General features: G+C 49.7%; 1 protein-coding gene across 3 annotated transcripts in view; it reads right to left on the bottom strand.

Moving 5' to 3' along the window:
* The window catches only part of PDZD2 (PDZ domain containing 2), a 295568-nt gene that overhangs the window by 9118 nt on the left and 265024 nt on the right, over positions 1-21426 (bottom strand). For all 3 annotated transcript variants that reach the window (XM_081131387.1, XM_081131388.1, XM_081131389.1), the window contains 9 exons: positions 21147-21372; positions 20241-20358; positions 18548-18680; positions 14231-14312; positions 12722-12756; positions 11829-11985; positions 9830-10623; positions 6648-6756; positions 401-4370 (listed from right to left, as the gene is read on the bottom strand). In XM_081131387.1, coding sequence (XP_080987513.1) covers positions 401-4370; positions 6648-6756; positions 9830-10623; positions 11829-11985; positions 12722-12756; positions 14231-14312; positions 18548-18680; positions 20241-20358; positions 21147-21372 — 5624 coding nt within the window. The remainder of the gene's footprint in view (positions 1-400; positions 4371-6647; positions 6757-9829; positions 10624-11828; positions 11986-12721; positions 12757-14230; positions 14313-18547; positions 18681-20240; positions 20359-21146; positions 21373-21426) is intronic.

Below are 21426 nucleotides of genomic sequence, written 5' to 3'. Positions count from 1 at the left end.
CCCTGAGGTGTAGCCTCCTGTCCATCTCTCGGTGCTTTTGCCTACTAAGCGCCATGTCCTACAGAAGCCTCTCCTTCAAGCAACATTTAGGCAAACACTTTCCCTCAGGCACTTACTGTTCTAGTACTGGTATTAAAAACAAAGGGGGGCTAAATGTGATGTATCCTGGGCTGGATGCTGGAGCAGAAAAAGGACATTTGTGGAACTTAGTGACGCCTGAATAAAGTCTGTAGTTAGTTGCGTTGTTCCAGTGTTTACTTCTGGTCAGTGGATGGTGGTGATAGAAGATGATAATATTAGGAAGAGCTGGGTGAGGGGTGCGTGGAAACTCTGCATTATCTTTGCAGCTTTTCTATAAATCTAAAGTAGTTAAATAAAAGGGAGAGGGACAGATACTTACTTAACGGACCAGCTTTTTCTGGAAGGCAGATCCTGGGTGGTTTCACTCACACTGGCTGAACTGGGTGCCCCAGGCTCACTGGCTTTTGGCCTGCTTCCTCCTGGACAGGCCCTGTCTTCCCCCTTCACAGGACACAAAAGGGCAGTGGCCCCATTGAGGCCTCCGGGGGGTGACCTCCTGGGGACGATCTCCAGCTCCGTTTTGAAGAGCACGGCCGTGGGCCCTGCGGGGAAGTCCTCGCTGCAGAGCTTGTCGAGGTCGGGCATGCTCAGGGCTCTCAGTTCCTGGAGCTTAGAGCGGGAGAGAGGCGAGGGCTGGGCGTGGCGGACCGAGGACTTGTTCTTCTTGATGGGAGAGGCCTGGGTCACTGTTGGGGCGGGAATTCCGGAAGGACCAAGTGACTTCTTCAGGTCCGAGTCGGGGCCCTTGCTGCTGGCCTCCCCCAGGTTCTGCCGGGGGACTGTCAGCGTCACGCTGGATGGGGACTTGGTCATCTGGGGGATGAGGGTGCTGGCTTCACTTTGGCTTTCGCTGCAGGAACTCAGGCTGCGTCTCAGTGACCTTGCTGTCAGGTCACTGGGATGGCTGAGGCTCCCCGGAACCACGCTGCCCGATGACCGTCTCCCAATGGGAGGCTTGGAGCTCACAGACAAAAAAGGGGAAGCCCCAGACCTGGCCACGGGCCGGTCGGAGTTGGCCAGGTTCTCAAAGGACTTGATCCTCTGCTTCACAGAGAAAAATGAGGTAGATTCGTGGGGCCAGTTCTGCTCAAAGTAGTAGTGTCTTCTGGTGACCCTGACTTTGTCTGTGACAAGGCAGCTCGGTTCCTGCGCTGAAAGGACGTCCCCTTCGTCGGTGGCCGGAAGGTTCCTGGATGTCTCCAGCAGGGGCTTCACACTGTAGACACCCTGCCCATTCGCCAGGCCAGGAGCACCGCCTCTGGATGCCTTGGCCTCCAGGCCACCGCTGGTCCCAGGGATCTGGCTGTCCCGGTGAGAGCGGCCTGGGCTGTGCAGGGAAGGCCCTTCCCGTCCAAAATGGCTTGAGAACTGGGCTGGCATGGAGTAGGTCCTGGTCGCCGGCCTTGGCGTGAAATAGGGGTGGTCATCCGGCGCTGGGCCCGCTGGGGCTCCGTTCCTGGGCGCGCCCAGGGAGTCTGACACCTGGCTCGACTTCCCCGGGGAGGCCCCCGCCTTCTTGGTGGGCAGCTGCGGGGAGGGCAGTTGTGCCGGGCTGAAAGGTCGCTGCCTTTCCTGCTCCACCTGGGAGGCCCGGGATGGGAGCGCCGGTGGGTGGTGGCTTGGGGACGACTCCACTGACTGGTGACAGAGTCTCACTTCACTCTTCTGACAGTTGCTCTGGGCCAGGAACCCTCCCTGTCTGTCCCTTTCGGCTGGCATGTCACCACCTGCATTCTTTGGCATTCTTTCAGAAGACATTTCAACTATTTTCAGCTGGTTGGTTCTTTCTGGGGGATCACTAGCAATTGTTTTGCTTCCTTTGTCACCAGTCACCCTGGGCTGGGCTGCTTCTGGTACCAAATACGTCTGGCTGGCCGCGAGCTGCTGGCCCTGCCAGGGAGGCGGGAGCTCCCGCTTGTCCACTGCCGGGGGAACGCTGCTCCTCGATGCTGCGAGACCTGTCCCTGAGGCTGCCTTGCTGTCTGGTCCACACTTGGGAGATCTGGGGGAGGCTGGACAGCCTCTGTCCGGCTCGGAGTGGACCGCCGTGTGGAACCTGCCACCCGCACCTTGCTCAGGAAGAGCTTTGGGGGAGGTCAGGGGTGAAACGAGTGGTCTGATGCTTGTGTCCGACGCTGACAGCCTCAGCGGCCCCGAGGCCGCAGGGGGCGGCTTGTTGTCCAGCACACACTGGGGGGACCTGACAGAGGCTGTGGCAGTTCTGTCGGGTCCCTCGTGGTCAGCTCCGGGGGCCCGGTGTGATGCTCCCTTAGGGAGGACTTTGGGGGGGGTCTGGGGTGAAAGGAGGGCCTTCCTGTGGTCTGTCCCAGCTGCTGTAGGCGCGGGGGCGGCAGGGGCCTCGGAGTTGCCCTTGCTTTTGCCCTTGCTGCTCAGCCTCTTCAGCCTGGGGCCGGATTTGGGTTTCTGACAGTTACTTAAAAGGGTTTCCACTGAACTTTTCTTAGGTGGCTCTTTATTTCCAAGGTCCAGGTTCAGCTGAGGGGGGCTATTTGGCACAGCAGCCCCCTTTCTGTGGCTTGTGCCCAGCACCTGACCTTTGGGGTCCGGACTTGCGGCTGGCACGGCGGGCTGCTCCTTGTCGGTCCTCTGCGAGTGCGCACCGTGGGTGCTCCTGTTGATGTCCTTAAGCCAGGCCATGATGGGCCTCCTGGACACCGGTTTCGGTTTCTGCAGCAGGTCATCCAGGCCTTGGCTTTCGGAGCTGTGCAGGTTTCCCAAAACAGGCTCCCCGTTCTTAGGGACACCCACACTAAAGGAGGGTCGGTTTTCAGTTGGGTTCACACTTGTTTCTGGTTTTTTATCTGGGGTTTCACCACCCAGCAAGTCATGTCCCACACCATTGGCCATGTTAGGAGCGCCGAGAATGACTGGGGCGTAGTGAAGGTGCCTGGTGACTTCAGGGGGCTGGTGGTTTCCCACGGCCGAGCCGGTGCTGGTGGCTCCCCCCGTTTCTTCGTCACTCGAGGACCCGCGGTGCTGCGTGACCCTTGGGTCCGCTGGGGGTTCACGCCCCTGACCGCTCGCATCCAAGACGGGAGGCGGCTGGACAGCGTTCAGGGTTGGAGGGCACGAGGCTCCCGACACGGAGGCGGCTCTCCCGCGGGGACTGGCCAGGGCCTCCCCCGCAGCGTGGGGCCGGGGCGGCGGGCCTCCGGCTGGCGCAGGCCCCAGCGGGTTGGGGGAACCCCCCGTGGAACAGATTTCAATCTGCTCCTCCTCTGATTCCAGGGTATCCTCCCTGTGAGAAGACCCGCAGGAAGGGGGGGGGGACTGGGTGTCCCTGGTGGAAGCTCGTGGGGCTTCGGGGAGTGACTCGGGGTCAGAAGACGAGTCCTCGGCGTCACCGTACATGGAGGAGAGAGATGGCTCCGTGCTGTCACCCAGGCCAGACAGGGACGTGCTGTCCTCGTGCAAACTGCTGAAATTTCTAGAGTAGTTGCTCAGAAAGCTTTTGTTCACAGTAAAAGGTTTGTCCGGATTAATCGAATCCAACACGGAGGGCTGGGAGGCCCACTGCGGGTGCGGGTGCGGGTGAGGGTGAGGGGGCGGGCAGGCCGCCCGGGCCCTCCTGGGGGCAGGGGTCTGGTGCCCGGGGATGGGCTCTGCACGGCGGGTGCTTCCTCCCGCGGCCCCTGTGGGAAGCTGGCCCTGGGAACTGCCCTCCTGCCTCGCCGGGTGCCCTCTGTCGGGAGATGGGAGCCTTCCCTCCGAGGCGCCCAGCTCCTGGACGAGTCCGTCCGTGTCAGTCACGGGGCCCCCCGCACTGTCCCCGAGGCAGCAGTGCCCCGAGACCCTGCCACACGCCCCGTGGGCCCCATCAGGGGCTGACGTCCAGGCGGTGCTGGCCTGCGGTGCCTTTCCAGACCCAGAGGGTGCAGGCGCCAAGGTTCCAGTCATTTGCAGGGCTGGGCTGTGGTCGCCTGGCACTCCTGGTCTCTCCTGGCACTTGAGGAGGTCTGGCGACGGGACCTCGCAGGCCGGTGACGCTCCCTGTGTCTCGGGCCCTGCTCCCCAGCCTGCGGCTGCCTTCCCGCTGGCGTTGGGCCTGCCCCTCCCCGGGGCTGCGCAAGTCGTGCAGAAGTCGGGATGCGCTGCTGGGGAGGTGCTGTGGTCCCGGGTGACACTGACCTCGGACCTAGGTGACGCTGGCTCCCTGAGGTCCTCAGGCTGCCTCACACGTCCTGTGCCCACCGAGGTCTTGTTGGGGTTGGGGTGAGCGGCCCCCTTCTGCCCTGGGGAGGAGACGAGGTCTGGGGAGCCATCCGGTCCTGTGTCAAGAATGTAAAAAGGTGGGTGACAGGGGAGATAAAGGGGAGAATGTAAGGAAACAAACTCAGGTAAAAAAATGGAAAACTGTAAACAGTCTTTTCTGTCTTTTTCAGAAAGACATTCCGTAGTAGGCGTGCAGGCCTTCTTGTCTCAAAAATACCAGAGCGCACACATCTGATAAACAGCCCCTGCCTGAGACGCTGAGTCCCTCGGCTGGCCAGCTCTGCGACCCTCGTGTTCCTGCCCCCTTCCCTCTCCTTTGGTTATTTTTAAGGAGGGGGGCACCAGAAATCCTCCCCTCGGTGTCTCTACACCATTGGCTCTGATGACAGAAGCCATAGGAGTCGGGCTGTGTGTGGTTCTAGTCCATTCCTCAGCCTCCTCTTGACTCCGCAGCGGCCTCACGTCCCTCGGTCCCAGCGTCCTGCCCATCTCGGGGTTCAGCCCCAAGGTGTGGGCTGCGAACCGTATCGCAAAGCATGGAACAGTCCAAGCGGACCTTAGGGACTCCCTGCTTAGCACAGGAGATGAAGCTTATCTGGGAAACCACACGGATGCGCGTCTACACTGAGCCCTGGCCGTGTCTCGACCAAGCTCAGAGTCGAGGAGAGAACTAGAGGACAGGCTGTCCCCAGAAGCTGCGACAGGCGGGAGGGGACCAGTGATGACGAGGGTGAGGTGCGGCAGGAAATGCAATGACCGCGGGGGGCGAGCAGCGGCATGCGATCTCAGGCCAGGCAAGGTGATGAACGCCAGGACGTGGGAACAAAGTCACTCCATGACGTGACGTGTCCTGGCCCTGCCTTCTCCTGAGGCCCGAATACTCTCAGGCTGATCTGTCCACCTCTGGCACATAGCTTACGGGGGAGGGGGGAGGCTGGCATAGAAGAACAGAAGGTCATTTTCTCAGGATCTGCAGGCCTGAGGGTGAAGTGAAAACCTCATTCACACAGAAAGCTCTGGCTTTGAGAGGTGTGTCCCCCAAATGTCCTAGTGACCCTATGTTTCCCCACAGATCACCTTGCATATTCCTTCCCCTCCTGAAGTTCCTGTGTCACTCATCAAGAATTATTAGAACTTCGCATTGTGCTGAGAGTTTTTCACGCACTTCATTTTCCTCCCAGCCCTGTGACCATTTGCATTGGAACGGTGGGGAACTGAGGCACGGAGTGGGTAAGCAAGGTACCCATGGTCACGGAGTTCCCAGCCAGGGGTCACCCAGGAAGCTGGCTCCACAGCCCACACCACGACCTAAACCCCGAATACTTGGCCTCCGTGTACAGAGCGCCTGGCAACAGCAGGTTAGCCAGAGACACCCGTGGACGTGGACACCCTCCATGGCCTCCCCAGGCCCCCGTGGGAAGCCAGGGCTGAGCCAAGATTCAAATCCACGGGCTCCTGCTCAACCTCTCTGAGCCCCCTTTATGACTGTCTTGCTTCTGCTGGTGCCAACTGGGAAGAAAAGCAGCAACGAGGCAGGAGGGGGTTTAAAGGCAGCTTTTCAGGTTCAGATTCATTCACTGAGCAAACCCTAAATTTTCTGTTTGCAATCTGACTGTACTGCAAAGTATGTAACTGAAAAGGGTTTTTTTCGAGGGAGATAGATTATATGGGGGGCAGTCCTGAGGTCGCCTTTCAAAATCCTTCACTTGGAACCCCCCTCAAATGCCCATTAATGGGAAGAGGGTTGACTCGGTCATGGCCCATCGTGAGGCAGGAGGCCCGGCAGCCTCTACAGATGACGCTCCAGGTGAGCGGTACCCGGAGGAACAGCGCTGCTTCCTAACCAGAGCAGGTTCCGGGGGTGCTGACACTGGAATCGGCGCTCAGGACGGCCTGCCAGGGCCAGCGCCGGTCCCTCGGGCCCAGGAGCATCCCGTTGCCCTCAGCAGGCTGCTCAAATATTTCCTGTGTGAGCTTGAGGTAAAAAAACATCGATTTTAAACTTGACCTCTGTGCACCTGATGTGACATAAGCTGAGTGTGGAGGTGCTGACGGGTGGGCAACCCTTGCTTTTCCTCTCGTGTCTCTAAGGTACATGTCCCAGAATGGGTGAGGCGTGTCGGCCAAATGTAAACACACGCATCACACATGGAATTAGAACGAGTTTAGGCACAATGATCCAGTCAAGCTGTGAGACGTAGGCAGCTTTTTAAATATCATTCATCTGTGTAAGAGTTTTCTCCCCCTTACAATCAATTCTCCACATGGGATGATTTTTAGGGGAACTTCTACTCTCCCCTCTAGAAGCATAATGAATGATAAAATAATCTTACCTGTCCCAGGGTGCTGCCCCTGGTCTGGTCCAGCTTCGGGCAGGTTCTCTGGGAGGTGGCCAGCACCTGGGTGGGGCCCATGCCCGATGGTCAGCTTCCCCAGAGTGTCCTGGCAGAAACGACAATAGCAAGTCACTGTCAATAGCTCTCAGGTTGTCAGCACCCCAGGACGTCACATACAGAGGAGACTGGTTTGGGGAAATTCTGAAAGCCCTGGACTAGGAGCCACGAGAACCAGACTCTGGGTTTAAGGTCCACTAGAAATAGCATGGTCTGGTCACTCTTCCTGAACCTCAGCTTTCTCAACTTTCAAATGTGGGTGATCAGGGAAATGCAAATCAAAACCACAATAAGATACCCCTTATAGCCATTAGGATGACTATCATCAAAAAACAGAAACAGAGCCCTGGCAGGGTAGCTCAGTTGGTTAGAGCGTCATTCTGATATGCCAAAGATGCAGGTTTGATCCCCAGCCAGGGCACATACAAGAATCAACCAATGAAGGCATGAATGGGTGGAACAACAAATCGATGTTTCTCTCTCTCTCTCTTCCCCCCTCTCTAAAAACAACAACAACAACAAAAAAACCAACACGCAGAAATAACAAGTGTTGGTGAGATGAAATTGGAACCTCGTGCACTGTTGGTGGAAAAGTAATTAGTGCGGCCACTTTGGAGAATGGAAGTTCCTCAAAACGAAAACCAAAAAAACTGTCATAGGATCCAGCAATCCCACTTTGGGTATATCCCACAATTTGAAAGCAGGGTCTTGAAGAGATTAGTACACCCATGTTCATGGAAGCATATTCACAATAGCTAAAATACGGAAGCAGCTGTCCATCGACGGGTAAGATATGATGGAATATTAGCCTCAAAAAAGGAAAGGAGCTCTGACACGCTACAACCTGGATGAGCTTTGAGGACATTGTGCTAAGTGAAATAAGCCAGTTACCTAGAGTACAAATCATAGACAGAAGGTAGAATGGAGGTTTCCAGGGGGACGGGGAGGGGCATTGGGGACTTACTGTTGAATGGGCATAGTTTCCATTTTACAAGATGAATTCTGGACACGGATGGTAGTGATGGTTGCAAAACATGACTATTAATGTCACCGAACTGTACACTTAAAAATGGTGAAGGTGGTAAACTATGTTATGTGTATTTCACAATTAAAAAAAAATTGGAAAAAAGTGGGGATGAGATGACTAGCCCTAACTCATAGGATTTTAAATAAAGATGATTCAATGAGGTAACAGTTGTAATAACAACCTGCATCATACAAAAGGCTACAGAGACGGAAGGTGTTACTGACATTCCATCGCAAAGCGCTACCCAAGACCGTAAACTCGGGCCCTGGGCTTGGTAGGCAGGGGGAGGACCAACCTGGATAAACGACACACACATTTAATATTTCAGAATTTCACTTTCGTCAAGTGCCAATTACTTTATCTTCCTTTCTTCTATCTAGTACCTACTGTAAAAAATTTTGAAACAAACTTGCTAGAAAGTTAAGTCAGATTTATTTGAAATTTGCCCTCTGGGTTAGAGTCAGAGAGTGGCCCAAAGGTAGCAGCAGAGCAAAGGGGTGAAATGGGATAGAGGGGCTTTCAGCTGCTCTTGTGAAAAAAAAAAAAAAAAAAAAAAAAGATTAAAAAATCATTCAGTAAAAATGTCAATTACCTGCTGAGGGACATCTACACTGGGTTTAAGTCAGTTAATTTTCTATTTACCAGGGAGGCCTGAATGTAGCATAGAAACAGAAGAGTTCTGGACGGGACAGACGGTGGCCACACAGCACTGGGAATGCCTCGAGTGCCACTGGGTCATTGGCTTCAAGATGGTTAATTTTAGGTGATGTGAATTTCCTCTCAATTAAAAAAGGTATTAAAATAAAAGCAGAAGACAACCCACTTACCAAAAGAAATTGTTCTTTTTAGCTTCCAGTGTTTGAGAGTAAATACTTTATTGCAATGCATTCTATTTTCTTCCTCATGCATAAATAAAATAAAATTTTGCAACTAAAATTTTGAAGAGAAAACTTTTGTACCAAAGCATTTTAAAATGCTGTTCAAAGTTTGTACTGGGAATACTAATTCACAGTGGCAAAAGCCCTTATTTTAATATATATAAATTATTATGACTGGAAATGCCAATTTGGCTTTATATAGTTATCCAGAACTAGCCAATAATACTTTTGAAAAGAAAAGGTTTACCCATTAGCTGAATGTTATATTTGAAAACACGTGTGCTAGTTGGAGGTAATAATTTTTTAGGAGGGGGAAAAAATGTGCATTTCTACTTTTTCCTATAAGGTGAAGAAAACCCCTTCTGTTTGGTATAGTTTTTATGACTTTATATTTTCTGGGTCTATTTACATGTATGTTTCTATAAACCACTTTACTACACATCTTTATAAATACGGCCTCACACGTCATCTCAGATTCTCAGCTCAGAAACCATTTGAGATTGTATGTAACACTCATTTCTCTCACTCTCTCCTTGCTAAAGTGGAGGTATTCTGAAAATTTTAAAAACGAGCAGTTTGATAATTCTGGGTCATTCTGACACAGGTGTAACCAAGTAGTAACATAAATAATAATAACTTGCATGTCATGTGGTGGCACTAGAAGTTTCTTTCCTGTGATATTCACAAGGGTCTGAGTAGCTTTAATTACACATAATCACTGTAGAAATTTAAAAAAAAATAAGGCTCATTCAGGAGATAATCACTGTTACCCTATATCTGATGGTGACCCCAACTCCATGAGTTGATCAGGGCACACAGCACCCCTACTTCACAGCCAGACAACTGTGGCTCAGAAAGGCTCGGTGACTTCCTCACGTGGTCACCCAACCAGTCAGTGGAGAAACCGGGGCCAGACCCAGGGTTTTCCTTCACCTCCCACTGCGCTCCATCATCAGCCACAGGCCCCGTCCGAGTGCAGGTAAGAGAGTGATTATGCCTTTTGGCTGAATGATCTCAACACCTGGACGTCCCCCAGCAGCCTGCTGATGCATTAACAGGCGCCCAAGCCGTCAGTCTACTGCAATGAGTGCTGTTCAAAGAGAGTTCCCCAATTGTTATCCTTGCACAGGAACATGACCCTGTGCTTCATGGCACACTCCGTGTTCATTCACACAATATCCACTCAGATCCCAAGAAATTACGAGAACATCAGTTACCTTTCCCACAGTTCCACCCGGTTGGACACCAGCCACGGTCACTTGGACTGCAGGGGCCGGGACTTCAGGATCCAGGCCACGAGGGTCATTAGCACCGTCAGTCAGGTTTACTGTGTCCGAGCTGCTGGGCCTAGCCGCGGCCTCCGGCCTCTTGCAGTGGGGGCTCACTCTGGCCACTGGCTTGTGCCTGGACCCCAGGCTTTCGCTCTTCTGCTGGGGGGCACTGGGGCTGTCCGTGCTCACCAGACTCTGCGTATCGGCTTTGTATTCCAATCTGGGTGAACTCCTGGATCCGGACAGTTCCTTTCTCCCCGAGCAGCCAGAGCCACCCTTGGGGGCGTCTGCGGAGGACAGCAGGTTGGCTGTATGGGAAGGAGTGTCCCCCAAGTCCCCTGGGACACTCTCTAAGCTCAATGAGCTGCCAAGGAGAGGCACTGAGGAGGCCTTGCTGACCAGTGTTTTCTGGGGATGTTCCTCTTGGTTGCTGACACCCCTGACCTTGGAAGAGGTCAAGGCATGCCTGGAGTCGTCCTCTGTCAGAGGCCTGCCGGGACCTGGGAGGGTGCCTGGGAGGGATATGCTGTCCCCCTCGCCCTCGAACTCCTCATCACTGGCGTCGGCGTCGTAGCAGCCCACCTTCCTCTGGCGGAGGAGAGGGTTTCGGAGGACCTGCGGGCTCCCAGGGAGACTGGCTTGTCTGGCAACTGTCACCTGCTTGTGGAAGAGCCCGGAGCCCCGCTGGCTTCCTAGAGACACGAGGCTGTTGGCCCTGGCTTTTCCTGGTTCCTTGCGAGCTGGTGGGGAAAGAAAAGTCAAATGAAACAGTTTCCCCGTCTGGCCTGATCTTATAATTTAACCCCTGAGCATTTCTGCCTTCATAGATGCCCTCGGATGCCCTTTGGCCACTGGGTGCCAGGCTTAAACGACACAGCTTCTCGAGGTCTGCACAGAGCTCAGAGCAGCCAGCCAGCTCCCCTCGTGTTTTCCTGCTGGCCTCCCTTTTTGTGCTTTTACTTATTTTTGTACCTGAATTTCTGGATTGTTTAACTTAAACGCAGGTCCTGCCTAGGGACAGAAATGTATAATTTGTCACCATCCAGCATGTCTAATGTGTTGTTGGAGTTCCTCTTGAGGATGATGTTGGGGGACCAACAAGTGCCCCACGCCTGGGCCTTGTAATCACCTGCGGCCCCTCCTTCATTGGAGAGACAGGGGCTTGATGGAAGGGCATGTGAGCTCCTAGAGCGTGGGGCACAGTGAGCCTGAGATTATAATCTATAAATCAGTTCCACCCCGGGAAGGGGAGAGAGGCCTGGCTGCTCTGCAAACGCTACACATCTCGCTGCACACAGCGAAAAATGACACATGCTTCCATCCTGAAATGCTTCTATGAGACTAGAGTAAGCTCACCAGCTGCTCCAAGCGAGGCAGGGTGATCATTGCCTAAGACAGGCATTTTCTTGTTCACACATTAGAAATAAAATAAAAAAGGAGCCACACCAGCAGAAGTAAGTCTGAGATACAGGACGGCTCACGTCTGCTCATTTTCTCATATTACACTGAGAAGACAACCAATGAGATTAATCACCCGTCTCCTCCAAGTTCAGAGTCTTTCACTCACCGCTTTCTAAAAAGAATCAGGGTCTGGGGAGGGAAGGGCCTGGCATTTGGCTAGGATTCCCCTCAAACAGGCCATCAGGGTGCCAATCCTTTGATGCCATCAATTCCAAAACTCCACTATGTACACAGCCCCTGAGGGCGGTGGGGTCCGGCCACCTTCACCGCTCGGTGGAGGGCGTGCAGTCAGCCCGTTTCCTGCAGAAGTGCATGGCCATGAACTGTGGGCTGCATTTTCCAACAGTAAGCCCTGAATTTAGTCAGGCTGGGAGGGTGGCTTGTACTCAGCCAGGGGCCTGGTTTCCATTTCTCCCTTCGTATCAGAGCACCGTGAGACTCTGTACAGCGGCCTGGCCAGAGCGGGAGAACTGGCATCGCTTACTGGGGGCGCTGGGCGGCAGGCCGCCGTCCTCGGGGGCACCGCGGCCGCTGCTCGTGTGGTCTTCGTCCTCGGAGCCGGCCACCACGAAGTCTGACAAGGGGCCTGGGACATCTTGGGCAAAGTACTGGGAGAGCTCGGATTCGGAGATCAGGGAGTCCTGTCGAAGAAGATGATGTTGGAAGCACCAGAAGCGGATTATTTTCAGCAGTAATTACTTCCTATCTTTCCAAGAACAGTTTGTTCTAATCCATGGTCATTCGAAACAGCTGTGACAGCGAACACTCACTTCCATTTACTTTAGGATGGCTCAATTAAACATTTAATGAATCAAAGGACCACAGCTGCTGCCAGACAACAATTTTTAAGATTTCTGTGTGTGCAAAACGTTTGGCAATGATGAGAGAAGCTGCAGCAGCAATGTATCAACCCTCCCAGGAAAAACAGCGGGGAAGAGATAGGAAAACAGAATGAAATTCCAAGCCACTGGTTCAGCGTGTTGATGAAACAGAACACAGGGGAGCTCGGATCCTGCACTCAGACCCACTGGGACTTGGGGACAGCCAGCTGGGACAGATGCCACCGTCCTCTTAAAGTCCCAGGCCCCTCAAAACCAACCGGGGCCCTCTTATTATGGAGCATTTTGAAAACTGTTTTTCAAACTGCAGCTCAGTTCTTTTATTTGGCTGCTCTGTTCTTTTCCTGGATGAATATTTAATAAAAGAAACACACATTTGTATACTTGTTCTCAAATCAGCACTGTTGCTGTTTCCTGTGTAAAGTGACCAAATGACTCATGGACAGAAGTACAGGCTGGGCCCTCACATTGGACTTCTGGGCTCCAGGGATTTGTTCATGGGGCCAGCTGAGCAAGGTGGCAGTGTGCTCTGACTCACCTTTTTTGCAAGAGAGGGACTCTTCAAGGGGGTACCTGTTGGGGGAAAAATTCACCATATTGTCAGAACAATGAAGCTCCAATCCATACAAACAGGCTCACACCCTTAACTAGAAAAGGAGCCAAACACATTAAACAAAACCCTCTCTGCTTGACTAGCACCGATGGGCCAGGTGCACAGGTATGGACATGCATGCAGTCTACCTGGGAACCCAGCCCCTATCCCGTCCCACCCCAAGGTCCTGCGCATGCTTTAAGACCTAACTTGGGTACTACCGCCTCCATGATCTCAGTTGGAAGTAACTTCTTCTGAATTTCAAAAGTATTTTATGCTCCTCACACACCAATTCCTGTACACATAGTATAACTGAATTATAAATGGATGCATCTCATCTCCTTTCCTCAACTCTTTAACTATGCACAGGGCTGAGGCCCTCACTGATCTGACCCCACAGTGCTCAGCACTGCACCTGGATGGGAAATATGTGTGGAGTGGGTTAAAGGATGAACCAACAAAGGGACACCGCCTGAGAAACTCATGAAACAGCTGGGGAGAGGGCTGAATATCTATTTTAATTTTAGTTGAAGAGTGAAAAGACTCAGCATTGAGACTTTATAAGCCACAAGCCAAAAGCTCTTGGGCGTGAGGATCATGGCTTAATAACATCTTTTATAAATGATCGAGGGGCTGTGCTGAGAGTATGAGAGGACAGCTTTCAGGCAGGTCAGGAGAATGAGCTGGTTGAATAAAGAGCCCATTGTGGCTGTGCCATAATTTTAAATATATTAATTATGGATGCAAATAATCAGGGTATTTCATGGTTTCCAAGGATTCCTATGCCTTCCTTTTCCTCTGACAACCAGTAACTCATGCCCCAGTTCCTCTTCCTTCCGACATCAATCCTAACGTCAGTAATATCTCAAGTTCAGACATGTTCGCAGAGTCCCTTTAGGTTTCCAGCCTATAGGAAGCATCCCTTTTAAGACTCGATGCAATGCTTCCTGTTTTAAATTCATACGAAATTCTTACTATCCTGGTCCTTTTCTGCCTGAACTTCTCCATGTGAGAACGGGAAAGCATAATTTTTGCAGCCTCTGCTGCCTTTCTTAAGTTGAAACTTTTAATTCACGTCAAGAAACCCCAGGTTCTTGGATAATATACTCTGCATCTAATAACTGATGTACCAAACAACTGATCTCTTGGTATCGCTTCATGTTCGCCTAGACCATTTCAGATGAGTTTTACATAAACACATCAAATGCTGCCAACTAAATTTTGCAAATCATCTTCAAGGAGTCTAAGAAACATGCATGATCAGAACTCTAATAAAGCAGATTAAATAACTGTAGCTATCAAAAGTAGCTTTCTCGGGAAAGCATAGCATCTCTTTGACAGCTACTCCTGCCCAACATGATAATTACAGAGAATCCAATAACCCGGCACCGGGAGCGCTGGGGGAGCTGAATGGGACCATTCGGGCTGTGGAATGAAAATGTGCAGTCACAGTACCTAAGCCGGGGCAGGAGGTGGCCTCCTTGCTCTCCTGGTAAGTGCTGCGCGCTATCACCTCATCCATTTCCTGCTCGGAAACCTGATTTTCAGCAGAAAGCACAAGTTAGATGGTTTTATTTCCCCCCCCCCAATAAAAAGTAGCTCAAAACAGAGGCGGGCACTGAGCACAAAGAGGGAAACCAGAGGGCGAGGGATTCTGCTTGTCCTCAGGAGCCAGCGCTCAGGGCACACAAGATGCAGAGCTGGGTTAACAGGCCGCTTGAAACGACATGGTCAACACAAGACCTTCAGCTGGCGCCCAAGTTCATTCAGCAAAGCAATCAAGAGCAATGCTCACCTCTGCCTCTCTCTGGAACCACTCAGTCTCACTCTTTTTCCCTAAACTTGGAACGATTTCGGGCTTACATCATGACCCTGCACCCGTACACATCTGACCATGTAGCTCCGAAAAACAAGCATGTTCTCTTAAATAGCCCTGGCGTTATTACCAAATTCAGGAAATCTGATGTTGATATGAATGACTGTCCGCTGTACATACGTTTCATGTTCCAATTTAGCCCACGGTCCTAACAGTCTCCTTCAGAAACGCGACTCAAAGCGCGTCTGCAGCCTGGAGGGGGCCCCCGGGAGTCTGACGCCAGCCCGCGCGCAGAGGAGGGTTTTCCCCGAGGATGCGAATCAATACTCAGTTCTTCCATCAGCTACATCTCGCCGGGGGAAAAATGTCACTTGGACTAAATGCTGTGCACAGTGACGTAACATTGACATTCCGTGCAAGCTGCTTATCTGGTGGACCTTCAGTGGGCTGTCACTGACCAACGTTTCTGCATAGTTAACACTTTTTGGATTTTTTTTGGGGGGGGGGCAATCCAAAATTCAATTCACGATCTAGTGGTGTTTCTTTGGTCTCCTTTAAGTAAAAGGAATTCTGAGCCTTTGTCTTTCATGATACTGATATTTTGGAAGCAATGAGGCCAATCTAAACCCTGGAAGGATTTGTCTAATAGTTGCTTCAAGCTTAGATTTAGACTATGCATTTTTGGCAGAAAAACTATAAAACTCGTTTCCTTCTCAGTGCATCACAGAGACCCTCAGGGTCAGTGTGTTTTGTAATTGGTGATAAGTCTGGTCACTTGACTGGGATGGAGTTCAACAGATTTCTCCACTGCATTTTTTCCTGTTTTTGGTCATTAATAGGTAATCTCTGAGGAGACAGTTTGAAACTATGTCAATATTCTGCTCCCCAATATATTTTCACTCAATGGCTTTAGCATCACTGGTTATTCTTGCCTGAATCAATTATGATTAATGAAGTTTTCAAAATAGCGATTTTTATAATTCTTCTTTCTATATTTACTGGTATCCAGGTAAGTTCATAGATTTTTTTTCCCCCACAAGTTGTTATTCAAACTGTCATTATTCATGGGAACATTTTTTAAAAGCCTGATAGATGTTCAACTATGAGATGTTTTAAAAGACAATTACATTACTTATATAGTTTATAAAGGTAAGAATATTTTAAACTTAGAATGATAATTCTGTATACTAAAATAACATTCAGTATAAATTATATTTGGATAAGCATAGCAATTTGTCTTAAGTAAATAAATATTTCAGCATTACATTGAGCCATAATCACGTCACGTATAGGAAATAAAATATGTACACATACATGCACACAGGCACACACACATCCCCTTCATAAAGCAGAGAGTAATTTTGTATAAATCACCTAGGGAAAATATCAGCTAAAACAGCGGTTGCAACTTTATCTTGATATTAGACTTCCAATATTTGCAATTGTTTTTCTGAGTGGGAAAACATGGTTGGGGTTTGAAACAGTGAAAGATTTCCTGGATAATTCTAATCACGCGGAGAGCCCCAGCACCAGTTAAACATGGACCTCCATGACTTTCTTCTACCTAACATAAGCTAGACGCTGCTACCGAGTGGGTCCAAATCTCAGCTTGTCTAGACCTGCAGGGTCTGAAAATCCCAAGCGGGCAGCCGCCGCTCCAGTCGTTATGAGAAACAGAAGAAAAGAAAATCCTTGTGGTATTTCTCTTGGAACAACATGAAAACTAAGGAAGCACATACATTCAGTATCAAAATGTACTGTTGGCATGAAATGCTGGGATAAACGATACAAAAATACATTAAACATAAAATGGAATCTTGACCAGAAGAAAAATAAAGTATGGTGTTACAACTAAGAACAGCATGTTTACCTAGGAGGAAACGTGAGGTCCAGCCAAACAATTACTGCAACTGGGTTTTGCTGGACATTCTCTCCAACACCATCAGGGGGACCACTTTACTGGGGCTAGAAACGTGAATCGACCTGCACGTTGGATGATCGCAGACCTTGCTCCATCTGGATCATTATGCTCTGCACTGAAATGCTGTTTTGTTTGTTTGTTTGACTGTATTAGCAAATTAGGCAGATGCTTCTGGGCTGAGAAGAAGCGGACCTCTGAACAGATCATGACCTGTGTTGTGGTGGAATGGATTTGAAGTTAGACGTGCCCTGAAGCATTAGACTGCAAACCACTGAGAACTTAACTTTCTAGGATGCTGCTGAGGGATGTGCTAGTGGCTATGTGGGTGGTAGAACCCTAGAGAAGGCCCTGGAGGAAGGAGCTGAGGCTGTTCTAGCTATGAAGAGGATGCAAAACAGTGTTAGAAGTGACCCAGAGAGAGCCATGGGGAGAGCAGGGAAATGACGTACAGCAGACGTTAGGGGAAAGTGTCATGGCTACAGAACAGAATGGAGAAAAAAGGGAATGACAAGTAGAAAAACTGAAAAAAGGTAGAAGCAGGACTTGACTTTATATTGATGATATCCAAGAAGTTTTTACGTAAGACGTTTTTGAGAAGGCACGTAGACAAGGAGAAACAATCTGGAAAAAAAGCAGTGGAGTTCACTTTGGATCAGTCTGATGACAAGCTCTGTCCAAGCACCGTGGCTGACATCACCCTCCCAGGTCCAGGCATGGAGTCCAGCCTGAGGGCACTGCTGGTACTGGGGGGAACCAGGGCAACAGCTAACACCACTGCGACACTAAACACGACGTCACAAAGTTAATGCCCTAAGGAAACCTCAGACATGGCTCATGAGAGGGCCCACAGCGTCTCTTGGCACAGACTTCTTATCCTTAGAATCGCATCCAACTCCACCAAGCGTTGCAGTCTGGGGTCGTTTAGGATATAATCAAACAATGCTACAAATAATACACAGGCAGGCATGGACAGAACTAATGTTCTCAATGAGCATTTTGAGTTGTTAGAAGGAAAAGATTAAATTGTAAAATACAACCTGATGACAATGTTGGAGACAAGCTAATTTTAAAAGATTTTTACACTGAGTACTCAAAACAACAAAATATAGTGTTCAAAGAGGGCTGAATTGAACTTGTTGAGGTGTCTTGTGATTAGCTGAAAAAAATCAGCCGAAAAATGAGTTTAGAAGAGATAACCAAGTAACAGCAGAGGCCAAGGAGACAGGGGCTGCGATAATCTGCAAGTTCAATATGGGTCAACAGAGTGATATCAATGCTGAAAAAACATTAGTGGGCTCTTAAGCCTAATTACAGAAGTATCCTGCTCAGGTTAGGCATGGCCTGGACAAGCCATCCAGTCTAATGCTCAGATAGTCTTGATGCAGAAACCCCAGAGAGGGTATCTCAGAGATCACATGGCCACCTGAGGTTAACCAGAGCCCAGCCCTGCTACCTTCTACCACATTTTAAATGCACCAATAACATTGTTGAAGTTGTCTAATAAAATTTTCTAAGCATGTGCCCTGGCCAGTGTGGCTCAGTGGTTAGAGCCTTGGCCTGTGCATGGAAGGATAGTGGGTTCCATTCCTGCTCAAGGGCACATACCTGGGAAGCAGGTTCAATCCCCGGCCCAGTCGAGACATGTGTGGGAGGCAACCAATCAATCTCCCTCTCTCCCTCTCTCCCTCTCTCCCTCCCTCCCTCTCTCCCTCTCTCCCTCCCCCCCTCCCTCCCTCCCTCTCTCTTTCTCTCTCCCCCCCACCCTTCCTCCTTTCCACTCTCTCTAAAACAAACAAAAAACCAAAAAAAAAATAGAAAAATAATTTTTTTCTAAGCACGTGAAGACAAAGTCCAGATCAATGATTCATTTCCCATGTGTCCCTGTCACCTTGGCCACTGTGTGGCCCAGGCCGATTCCCATGCCCAGCTGAGGGGACTGTCTCCCCAAAGAGCGCGTATCACCATTGTAATGTGTGCGTCACGGCCGCTGGACAAACAGCCGCGCCCACGTTCAGAACAGCGTGAGGTCCTTCACCTTTGGGTTGGGGTGCCGGCCGATGACAAGGCGAACGGGTCCCGGGGGGCACTTGCTCAGGATGGCGTGGACTTTGCTCAGGGCGGCGTGGCGCACGTTGACCGAGTTCACCTCCAGGATTTGATCTCCGCGGCTGGGGGCAGCACAATCGACACGGTGCAGCAGTCAGCTTCTTACAAGACTGCCTTCCGGGAGGGGTTACAACAAGGAAGCTTTTCCCAATACTTTAAAGAGGTATTTCAGCTTCGCATGTGTGCAAAGGAGCAACACATTCACAGAAACACATCGGATTTTAGATTGGCGAAAGCACTATGCTTATCTATCCGCATAAAATAGATAAGAGGGCAGCAATGCAGGCTGCCCCTTCCAGAGCACGTGGTGTATGCCAGGCACCACACAAAGCCATCCACACAACGGTGCCCGAGAGGGTATCATTACCCCCCTTCTGCAGAGAAGGCCACAGGCTCAGAGAGGTCACCCAGAGGTCACACACTGCTGAACTCAGGTCTGTCTACCTCTCCGTCACCACGGGAGAGCCCCTCGACCACCATCTATTTCTTTTTTTCCTACCATCTTGAAATGATTATTGTAATATAATTTAAGGAGGAAATATCTGAAGCTCAAAGGTTACCCAAGAATTTGTAAAAACGTTTCAAATTTGAACAAATGAGAAATTGAGGACAAGATGCCCATTTTTGACTTGAAATTATAGGGAGAGAACTCAGTGCGAGAGAACAAAGACTCTTTATATGGGGCTTGAAGAATGTTCATTTGGCAGGCTCCAGACATATGGAACCATTCAAAAAAGAAACATCATCTTGGGATGTCATTAAAGGATTTTTTTTCCTTGGGTTCTAAAAGTATATTTTCTTTAATGTACTTTGGATGATTTGCTAAAAATTTTTTTTCATATGGAAATTCACTCTGATGATTAACTAAAAACATAATATAATCTATTAACAGGGCCCCAAGATGGCAACCTCAAGGAATGTCATTTTGACAATTCCTCAACTGCTCAAGGACTTAGAAGCTTAGTGGGGAGAAAGGTGATACTGTTTGCACAGAGTGCTTTGTGCAAGACGTGTACATTCTTGTGAGGTTTAGGTGGGCATAGAACCATCGCAACTACCATATAACAGAACACCTAGGCATGTCTTGTATAAACAAAATACCCATGCTACAACCCAGCTAGTGGATTCAGAAATGAGACACGCAGTGACTTCAGACAGTAGGCATCTGGACATTGCCGCTCAAAAAGGAATGGCACAACTTAATAATAAGGCACCCCCATTCGAGGGCGTGATTTGAGGACTCTCTTGCACCCAGTGACCCTGAACCACTTTGAGCATTTCCCAGCATCTCAAGTGAATCTTACAGAACTGAATGTAAAAGTGAAAGAAAATATTTAGATAGTCATAGTTATCTGTATAGAGCTGCGTTTTGTCATTTCTGAAACTGAACTTCTGTTGTCCAAAAAGGAAAAGCCAAGATCCAGAATTCTCCGATTCAACCGAATTTCTTTATATTAGCTTTTCATCTCTGGAGATGCTATTAATTATAATCCTGGCTATATTTCTGCAAATAAGACAAAGATTAAGACTCGCACAAAGGAATGTGATAGGGCGGGTATCTTACATGGGCATGGACTCAGAGAGTCATGAACATGCCGGCCCCGCATGGGGTTTGCACGCACCTCAGGTTGCTCTCCATCTTGGCCACGGACCCCGGGGCGAGGCTGTGAATGTAGATGCCCGGAGGGCTGTTCTCCAGGGCCAGGCAGCAGGCGCCAATGCCCAGTCCAACTCTGGGCTCTGCGAGAGGCACCGTTCACAGAAAACAAACACAAAAAGCAAGCATGAGTGATCTGAAGCTGCATGAATGGATATTCGGACCAATAGCCATTTATTTGTAACCAGGCTCAAAAAGTAAATCCTGCTCTTCTTTGTCCACATTGCCACGATCTGGTCACGAAACGAGTCCATGGCAGAACCACGGCTAACACTGGACTGTAAATTATTCAGTGATCTACTCTGCTTACTCTAAAGAGCCTCTCAAATCTATTTTTTGGAAATAGGCAGAGTTGAAGTAATAAATTTTATTCTGGATGTGCAACTTTAGGTTTTCTTTTCCCTCTTGTTTTAGCATCTAATCTCTTGATTATTTAATTGTGCCTCATATTTCTACAGTAGGTGGGGAAAGAAAACTCAGGTGAAAAGCAGTAAGATTTGGTGATTACCCATGACTTAGTTACTGTTGTTAACTGTATTCTTAACTGTAATCTTTTGTTCTTTAAAACTTTATATTAGTGCTAGAATAAAGCTGGTTAGTGGTTTTTTTAAACACGAGTCTCAGACACACAGTGATTTATCTGGGGAGAGCTTAAAGGACTGTGGACTACTGGTAACTTCCCTTTGCTTTAGTAAAACGACTAAAATCTCCACCTTTGATCCCACTGTGCATTTAAAGAATACCACATGTAGTTGGAAGCAGATCGTTCCAAAGGAATGGTTCAGAGAAAAACTATAAAAAGTTAACCTAAGAACAAATAACACATTGCTATTTGAGAGCACGTAACGAAAGTGAGGGCAGCCGGTATCACCTTTGTTGAGCGTTACTTCCATGACAATTCTGTCCTTGGGCCCAGGGGCCTTCCGACCCAGGGATGAGGAGTTGCTTTCGTCGGAGCCTACCGCCGAGGTTCCCCCGCTGGCGTTGAAGTTTGGGGAGCTGGACCTGCTCATGTGCGTGGGCGTTGAGCAGGGGGTGAGGCTTGGGCTCAATAACTTTGTGCGTACCGTTAACACAAATAATCCACTACGGATTTGCTGAGAAAACAAGAAGAAAGTGGAGCTAAGACATTCAGACTGTCCCTACGTCAA

Source organism: Miniopterus schreibersii, assembly GCF_964146895.1.
Source record: "Miniopterus schreibersii genome assembly, chromosome: 3".
Taxonomy (NCBI): domain Eukaryota; kingdom Metazoa; phylum Chordata; class Mammalia; order Chiroptera; family Miniopteridae; genus Miniopterus; species Miniopterus schreibersii.
The sequence above is the reverse complement of the archived record's forward strand: the minus strand, read 5'-3'. Positions and strand labels throughout refer to the sequence as shown.